At 46.4% G+C, this 9408-nt stretch overlaps 1 protein-coding gene and 1 non-coding gene across 3 annotated transcripts in view; one reads left to right on the forward strand and one right to left on the reverse strand.

The window, feature by feature from the left end:
- Window positions 1–9152, reverse strand: part of PRPF6 (pre-mRNA processing factor 6) — a 34758-nt gene extending 25606 nt beyond the window's left edge. The window contains exons 1-6 of one of the 2 annotated variants that reach the window (XM_061436817.1): window positions 8947–9151; window positions 7057–7225; window positions 5430–5548; window positions 2632–2710; window positions 2038–2214; window positions 1686–1841 (exon numbers count right to left, since the gene is read on the reverse strand). In XM_061436817.1, coding sequence (XP_061292801.1) covers window positions 1686–1841; window positions 2038–2214; window positions 2632–2710; window positions 5430–5548; window positions 7057–7225; window positions 8947–9017 — 771 coding nt within the window. In that variant the 5' untranslated portion in view covers window positions 9018–9151. Of the gene's footprint in view, window positions 1–1685; window positions 1842–2037; window positions 2215–2631; window positions 2711–5429; window positions 5549–7056; window positions 7226–8946 lie in introns of both variants that reach the window. The other variant, XM_061436818.1, reaches the window with a different exon arrangement.
- On the forward strand, window positions 3943–4049 carry LOC133259974 (U6 spliceosomal RNA). Its single transcript, XR_009740638.1, has one exon. It is a non-coding gene; the product is annotated as a U6 spliceosomal RNA (small nuclear RNA).
- Window positions 9153–9408: the final 256 nt, after the last annotated feature.

Genomic DNA, 9408 nt, shown 5'->3' on the forward strand with positions numbered 1-9408 from the left:
ATTTAAAATTGGTTAAAACTGGAACTTCCCTGGTAGTACAGTGGATAAGAATCTGCCTGCCAATGCAGAGGAGATGGGTTTGACCCCTGGTTCAGGAAGATTCCACATGCCGTGGAGTAACTACGCCTGTGCACCCGAACCTGTGCTTTGTAACAAGAGAAGCCACTGCAATGACGCCTGAGCCCCGCAATGAAGAGTAGTCCCCACTTGCTGCAACTAGAGAAAGCCCACGCACAGCAACTAAGACCCAACACAACCAAAAAAATTTTTAACGATTGCAACTATAAATTTTTATCTTAAAAAAATATTTTAGCACAAAAAATGACAATAAAGCTTCTTTAAAAAAACAATCCCATATTTTACACACAACAATAAACAACAAACTAAATCCATGGAACATAAATGACACTCAGTTTCACCACGAACAAGTATGCAGAGTAAGTGGAAGCTCTTGAAGGGACAGGCTTTGCCCCTCAGACAGGCAAAGACAGAGGTCAGCTCCTCCATGTTGCTGAGTGCAAGATATCCTGACTTTGAGACACACTTTGGCACCTAAGTGGAAATATGCCAATCTAACAATGCCACTTTAAAAATACTATTTTTAAAACGTTTAAAAAATGTTCACCTAAATCTGCAAAGACAGAAGCACGAGGAGCTCATCAAAACATAGTCTGTGATCGCAAAAATGTAGAAACCACTCAAAGGATCTATCAGTCAAAGACTAAACCATGATACTCATAGTGAACTACTTTCCAGTCTATAAACACGTATTTAGCAATACAAAAATGTGCAATTTTTTGGATCAGTAAGCTGTTTTTCTCCTATAGAATATTTGCTCACTATAAAAACTCAAGTATAGCAAAAGCTCAATTTAAATTTAAAAATTTCACACTGCAATCAACAGGAATGGCTGAGGAGTTCACTCTGCTGTTTTTATGTTTCTCAGTATGTGTGAGTCTTTTCTGTAAAAATGTTAAACACAAAGTGTTCCCAGTGGTGTGGGTGTGCAGATCCATCTGTGTGGGTTCACTCTCTTCAACACACACACTACTCTGGGTCTGGTTTTCATGAGCATGACAACTCCTTCCTCATTTGCAGATTGTTTTGACTTTATGGTGCTTTCTGTCATGCAAAAGTTTTTAATCTGTACATAGTTAAATGTGAAAGCACTGTCCTTCACTGTTTCTGACAAGAATGTCATAAAGTGAAAGGGTCTTTATCCAGCCAAGGTTTTCTGGAGCCAGGGGCCAAGCACACACCCCATAAGGACACAACCACTCACTCAGGTGTGGGAGGGACACCCACGTTCAATTTTCACGTAAAGAGGGAAGGGCATTAAGTGACATCAACACTGAGCACGTGGCTTATCGTGAGTGCATGTCTGGGCTGCTCCTCAGGCAGCCCCGTTACCTGCCACAGACCCCAGGCCCCGAGGGAGCAGGAGAAGCACACCAGGCAGCCCTCTGCTGCTGGCGCCGAGTGCAACACACCTGGACCCACCCCAGAGGACCAGCCTGGGGCAGAATCCTACCACTCTGTGTAACTGGACACATCACAGGTCTGTTTAACACATGACAAAGCACTTCAAAAGGTGAACTTTTCACAAATGTATATAAATTTAATAAGCAAAACCAAAATTATTTAATATAATCTATAGGAAAATAATGCACGACACAAGCTCTCACCTGGCTCAGCCGCATGTCCATCAAAGTGTTCCTGGCTTGGCCAATCTTCCTCATGTCCAGCTCACCTGTGCCAGGTGTCATCAACCCAGGTGTCATCCCACCCGGGTATGGGGTGTTCAGTCCGCCTGGATAGGGTGTGTTCAGGCCTCCAAATTGCTGGGGGAGAAAGGACAAAAGGCTGGCCTGCATTTTCATGCATTTCATTCTCATCTCTCCAAAGTCTTTCCACTGGAGCCAAACATCTGAACTGTCAGACGGACTCCAGCCCCTGCCCCTCCCACCCACTGCTCCCACCACTGGTGTGTGTGACCACACGGAAGGAGCCCTGTCCACTGTCTCTGTGGAGGCTCACAGTTTGCCGGGGATCCACCGAAGTGTGGTTCTCTCCAGTCTGTAAATGTTTGGCGAAGAAACTGTCGGGAACTGGGGTCAGCTTCTCATAGCGGGGATTCCGCTGGCGTTTGTTTCTGGCGTCGCCAACCTCAGGGATGCTTAGCCACTCTTCTTCTGTGACTTCTGCCAGTTTCCTCTGGAAACACCAGGCCCCCCAAAACATTAATTTCACAGGCACCAGAAAAACTACTTTCTCCCTGACCCCTATCACCCAAACACGGTGCCTGAAGGAAGGGCTCTGATGCAGACATATTTCTCTACTTCACTTAGAAAAATCAATCTGTTGGATCTGCTCTGCTTCACTCAGATGTAAGTTGTTCTGTCAAAGCCCAGAGGACAGGCTCAGAAAACCTGACATCTAAATGACACCGCTACAAAGTTACAAGAAAATCAGCCCCTCTGTCCCAGCTGCTCTGGTGAGGAGCTTTCTGCATGCAGGGCCCTTCTCCCACCCTCTGAACAAAACACAGAGCAGAGCTTCATCACTGAGCCCCACAGGCTCTGTTCTCTGCTGGGAAGGGCGTGAGGAACAGCAGGTCACCCGTCTGCTCACTTTGAGATCTGAGAACTGTTGCTGAATTTTGGGACGCTCCATACGATATTTCTCAATTTCTTCTTTCTCCCTTTGCTCCCTAGAAATAAAATGTGTGTACACATTAGAAATCCGGGATGTCTATTCTGAAACAAATCACTTTATTATCCTTCCTAATTAAATCACCAACAAGAGTAATTTCACACACTAAGCAGCTAAATCAAATCTGTTTTAAGGCAACAATGGACACACGCACAATAACTCAATTTGCTACCTGATAAAAACTAAAGACTTGTCTTATTACAATAAACACCTGCATCTGACACAAGTATGTGCTGTGCTGTGCTTAGTTGCTCAGTCATGTCCGACTCTTTGTGACCCCATGGGCTGTAGCCCACCAGCCTCCTTTGTCTGTGGGGATTCTCCAAGCAAGAATACTGGAGTGGGCTGCCATGCCCTCCTTCGTGACACAAGTATATTTACTGCTTTAAAATTCTATAAAGTCTCAAAGGTAGGGCCATCTTACGATACTTATCTCAGGAGGAAAGATGAACCACAGTCCTAGCTGCCCATCCTAATGGGTTCCTGGTGACTCAGGCCAGGCTGATGTGAACCCAGAGAGCAGTGGGCAACGACAACAAAGAGTCAATCAAGTGGGCTAAACCAGAGGGACGCCAGTCCAGTGGTAATGACTTCACAACACTGAGATTCACGCTTTCCTCCATAAGGTTAGATAGGAATCTGAATGTACACTGACGAATGACGTGCTTGGAAAGACAAAAACCTCTCTGTGGACCAGAGACAGTCCATCATCACAGCTCGTGGTTTTCTGGCCATCGACATTCCATGTGATTTGAACCAAACCTGGGGCTCCAACTTCTAATCCACCAGAAGCACTGACAGGGCAACAAAAGGCACCCTAAGGAACTGGGCAGTCATTCAGTAAAGGGGTGGGGTGGGGTGTGTGTGCCTAGGGGACATGCCCAAGAAGCGGTTCTGACTATCCTAATTGGGAAAGGCAGTACGATGATAACCAGCTATCAGGTTAACAAAGATGGACCACTCAGTGCCAGGACAAACTGACCTGAAAGGACCCAGCAAAGCCCACCTGCAGAAGCAGGCCAAGCAAGTGCACAAACTGAACAGTGCAGGCTATGTGGCCTAAAGTTACTTAATACAACTTTCTGAATATATACATGTCACTCAAGTTTTCTTAAATGAACGAATTCCAGAAGATTGCAATCAAGTGTTCTTTAACACACAAAACCACTTATTTACAATACATATAAACTCAGGCACATTAAAGAATGTGCTTTTAAAAAAACTCCCTTGGTGCTCACTTCAGCAGCACATACACTAAAATTGGAACAATACAGAGAAGACTAGCATGGCCCCTGCATAAGGATGGGGCTTCCCAGGGGGCGCAGTAGTCAAGAATCTGCCTGCCAACGCAGGAGACACGAGAGACACGAGTTTCATCCTGGGGTTGAGAAGATCCCCTGGAAGAGAAATTGGCAACTCACTCTAGTACTCTTGCCTGGAAAATTCCTGGACAGAGTAGCATGGCGAGCTACTGCCCATGGGATCGCAAAGAGTCAGACACGACTGAGCACACACGTATGCATTCATGCGTGTGCTATCATGACACACAAATTCATGAAGTGTTCCATATTCTTGTATTGTCGTATGGCACAAACCAACACAACAATGTAAACCAATTTTCCTCCAATTAAAATATAAATTAAAAAAATAATGATATTCTTGATTAAAAAAACTTCTCTGAAAAACAGAAGTTCACGCCTCTAATAAGATCTCCAAAAAATTAAAAATTCTACATATGAGAAGTAAGAGAACTCTATGTTTAATGAGCAGTAGAAATAAAAAAGTAAACAAAATGTTACCTGTCACCTTCCAGGCTTATGAATAAACATTACCCTTTTACCTAAACTTAAATCCTCTGTCCTAATATTCCACAGTGAGAATGCATTATGTAGTAAAAAATAAAAAAAATTTATAAAGCAATAAAACTTATTTTAATAAGCAATAAAACTTATTATAGTCCTGTGTTTACTTTGCATAAATTTCCCCAGTAAACGACAAGGAACCAGAAAGCTGCCACTGAGGTAACATCAAGGACAGACATGCCAGCCCAAGATCAGTGTTAAACACCCACCTGAGCTACCAGAGGGAAAACAGGAGGGCCCTGTGGTGGGGCAGGGAGAGGGTGGGTCTTACCTAAGCCTGCCTGAGCCTCTTGCCCTCCAGCTCACTGCAGTCTGTCCCTACCAGCCCAGTCCAACAACAACATGAGCAACAAGACTCTCCAGACACAGCTGCCTGCCCACAAGGATTTCGATGGTCATTTGCTATCTTCGGTGAATCTCCAAATTACTTAATATATACTCATCAATATCACTACACCCATTTCAAAGATGGTAAACCCAATGCACAGTCAGAATAATCCCCCCAGTTCTGTGGATTTCCAGAAAGTCAAACAAGGAGTTCCTAAGCTCTCCACTCTAGTCCCTAGGCCCTGAGGCTACTGGGAAACAGTCACAGACCGAGCCCCAGGCAACCTCAAAGCTGAGCAGACAGATGTCCTATTCTTGCAACTTTTCTCCAAGTCTGAAATAAATCAAAGCTTTTTTCAGACTTCCGCAGCAGTCCAGTGGTTAGGGCTCCACACTTCCACTGCAGGGGTCACAGGTTCAATCCTGTTGGGGAACGAAGATCCCACATGCTACACAGTGCGCCTAAAAACAAACACATTTCCCCCCTCAAGTTAGATAAACAGAGTGAAGACTAATAATCTGTCTTACCTTCTCTCCTTCCTTCTTTCATCCATCCTTTTATCCAGGGCTGCATAGATAGCATCTGCTTCCTCATCGTCTTTTTCATAGGGCCCACTTGAGAAGAGACTTCCAGCATAGCCGTTAAACTGAGAACCAAACAACATTCTTAGAGGAGCGGCTTTTCCTCCAATACAACCCCTACTGGCAGCAACAGAACACATCTAGCTGCAAAATGCAAGCTCAACAAGTTTTTTTCAAGCAGTTAAACCCAAATTGAAGGATAACAAAATAGCTGATGAGTACTCTTCAAAATTGTCAAGGGCATGCAAGAGAGTGTATCTACACGAATCAAAGGAGACTAAGAGACACAAGATGCAGAGTGGGATCCTGGATCGGATCCTAGGCAGGAGTAGGACACAGGTGGAAAAACCAGGGGAACTGAAGTAAGATTTATAGGTTAATAGTGCTGTGCCAATGTTAATTTCCTGGTTTCAATAATAGTTCTAGGGTGCATAGAAAACTAAATTCAATATCCTGGGATAAACCATAATGGAAAAGAATATAAAAAAGAATGTATATAAGTGTATAACTGAATCACTTTGCTGTACAGAAGAAATACAGTATTGTAAATCAGCTATACCTTAAAATAAAAATGAAAATAAAAACAAATAAATAAAAACTTAAAAAAATAAAAATAGGGCTTTCCCTGGTGGTCCAGTGGTTTCCAATGCACCCCCAAGCAGGGGGTGCTGGTTCAGTCCCTGGTTGGGGAACTAAGATCACACACACCATGCTGCACAACCAAGAGTAAATAAGTAAATTTTTTAAAAACACAGTAATAGTACTAGGGATATGTAAGACGAGGAGAAACTTGTGAAGGGTATGCAGGAAGTCTCCATACTATTTTTGAAACATCTCTATAACTTTAAAATTATTTCAAAATTAAATTTTTATTTTTTTAATTCAAAATTAAAATTTTAAAAACCTTTTCCTCTGAGGAAAAATAACATCTATTGTAATATATCTATAGAAAACCTCATAGACCAAATAAGAATTAACTAAGAAGATGAGAACTAATGCAAATGAAGACAAACATTACCACCAATTCCACTTATAATTCCCCTCATCAGGGCTTTCCTGGTGGTTCAGTGGTGAAGAATCCACATGCCAATGCAGGTGACATGGGTTTAATCCCTGATCCAGAAGATCCCACATGTCTCAGAACAAGCAGCCCATGCATAACTCTTAAGCCTGTGCTGGAGAGCCCAGGAACCGCAACAGCTGAAGCCACCACAATGAGAAGCCCTCCCACTGCAACTGGAGAGTAGCCCCTGCTTGCCACAACTAAAGAAAGTTCGTGCAGCAATGAAGACCCAGTACAGCCCCACAAAAAAGAGTAAGAAAAATTAGTTTAAGAAAAAAAAATTTTCATCTTTAAAGACCAGCCGAGATACGTCAATGTGACAGTTCTAACATTAGCAAGTGCATCTCTTCTGAAGCAACCACAAAAGAGCATATTTCGTTGTATTTGTCCTGCTCCCCCTCACACTCTGTACATGCTGTCCCCTAACCTTGAGTAGCTGAAACAGTCAATATACCTGTTACTCCAAGCCCCTCATCAAATGCCCACAGCACAGTGTCCCACATAAGTCACCTCATCATAATTGGTGTCATTAAGATCCTCATCATCGTCATCGGCAGCCTGGCTCTTCTTCATCTGGTCCCCGACAGTCCTCTTGCCTGGGGGCGCATGGCGGTCATCCACAGGATCGTTGGCATCCCGAGCAGGTCCGATGTCTGAGCGAGTGGTAAAACCAGTGGCGCTGCAGGAAACCCCAAGGGGCCCATTTATCCTGTGCCAAGACGCTTCACAGCTGTCACCTAATGACACCTAACTCCTCTGGGAAATCTTCAAAGAGCCCGGAGACAATGAACTCCATACAGCTTTGCTCTCACACACCGCCAGTCTGCCCTCTTCAGGAGAGAAACCTAAGGAAGTTCCGAGATTCGCCTGGGCACCAGACCTCTCTGCTTCTAGGTCCCAGCCTCCCGTTTCCAACAGCCTGCCAATCAGCCCTCTCTCCCAATCCACCAGGTCCTCGATCCAATGTGGCCCAGTCGGAGTTCCTCCTCTGTGCCCACCCTACAGCTGCTCAGGGCTGTTTCAGTCAATGGTGACAGTGCTCCCCCAGGCACCACAGCATCAACTTTGCTTCCTTCTCCCTCCCATCTCATTAGAAAATACCCTGATGCTGGGAAAGATTGAAGGCAGGAGGAGAAGGGGACGATAAAGAGGATGAGATGGCATCCTGAGGTTGGATGGCATCTCTGACTCAATGGACATGGGTTTGAGCAAGCTCCGGGAGATGGTGAAGGACAGGAAAGCCTGGCGTGCTGCAGTCCACGGAGTGGCAGAGTTAGACACGACTGAGCAACTGAACAACAACCCTCCCATCTGTCTCCAAATTCTACAGGCTCTACCGCCAAAATCCCTCCTCCCATTCTGGCTACCCCCACATGTAACTCTCCTTCTGCTTCAAAGCAGCTCTGAGCACAGTATACTGAGGCATCTGCCTCACTAATGCCTACAGGGGCTCTGGTCCCTCTGCTCCTGCAGTTCCACCCACACAGATTCCTCGCAATTTCCTCTTCTTCCTCCACACTTCATCTTCTTTCTCAACTGCCCAACACACAATGGGTCAGTTTCTTGTTTGACCCTGCCACAACTGTACACCCTTACATCCTCCTTCTAAACTTGGTTCGGATGTTGGTGGCCGGAATCCCAGAGTTGTAAATCTCTTTCTCTTTATGTACTTATTTACACAAATACCTCATCTCTCCTGTTAAACTGCAACTCCACTGAAAACGCTGTCAATTATCTTAGACTTATGTGTGCCCCGGATTCTAACGTGCATAACGCTGGACATAATAGTCGCAACAAGAGAAACCCAATAGTCTTCTTGACCAAATGAGTAACAAACAAATAGGATGATGATTGCTCATTTATTCAACAATATACGGTAGGCACCTGACTTGGGGGACGCAGTCCCAAGGCTCACCAATGCCACCCCTACCTACCCTGGGGGAGTAGAGTCTGAAGAAGCAGTAATACGACCAGCAGCACCTCAAAGGTGAATGAGGTACCACGGGGAGCGGCCACACAGAGGACTTCAGCCCGGCTCGTGGAGAGAAAATCTGTCACGCTCAAGACAGGGCTGGGAGGTCTGAATGGCCTAGGAGTTAAAGTAGCCATGGTGCTCCGACTACAAGACGGGGACTCGCGGCCTCGCCACTGCAGCTAGCAAGACAGTGCTACTATCCACCCTGGGGACTGAAACCAGGCTCAGAGCCGGCGCACCAACTCCACCTGTCCCGCCACCTCGGGGCAGACAACCTCCCTCGGGTCCGCCCTAATCCAACGCGCTGTTCTTCCCACAAGGATCGGACTGACCCCAAACTATCCCTGCTCTCGTCCTCCGTCGCCGTCGGCTAGCGCCCCGACCCAGGCCCCTTCCCTCAGCGCGCGGCCCGCTCCAGGCCTCACCCTCGGCCCAGCCCCGGCACGTAGCCGAGAGGGGCGGGCATGCCCAAGAACGGCTTCTTCTTCTTGTTCATGGCGCCGGTGACACCAAAGGCCAAGAATGTAAAAGACCCTGGCCGCAACCAGAAGCGAAACAGTACAAAACTCTTTTAAGTTCCGCCGCAGGAAGCAATTGCCGCCTGCGTCACCCGTGCCCCGGAAGCAGCGCGCCCCGTAAGACGCAGCCCCGCCCACCGTGGATTCCCCGGGCGGAAGTTCACGAAACAAGACTTCCGGCAGCTTCCAGCGGCTCCAGGCCGCGGCTAAGGGGCGGAGACGCTGAGCGCGTGCGCAGGAGCGTTGAGCCCCGCGGGCGAACGGTGTCTTGCTGGGCTAGTCCTGTGAGACTTCCGCACTGAGCAGGGGCGGCCCTGCTTACAGCCTGTTCTCGATGCATTTCTGAGACCTTCCTGCAGGACCTACTAG

The sequence above is a fragment of the Bos javanicus genome, chromosome 13, assembly GCF_032452875.1.
Source record: "Bos javanicus breed banteng chromosome 13, ARS-OSU_banteng_1.0, whole genome shotgun sequence".
Classification (NCBI taxonomy): Eukaryota; Metazoa; Chordata; class Mammalia; order Artiodactyla; family Bovidae; genus Bos; species Bos javanicus.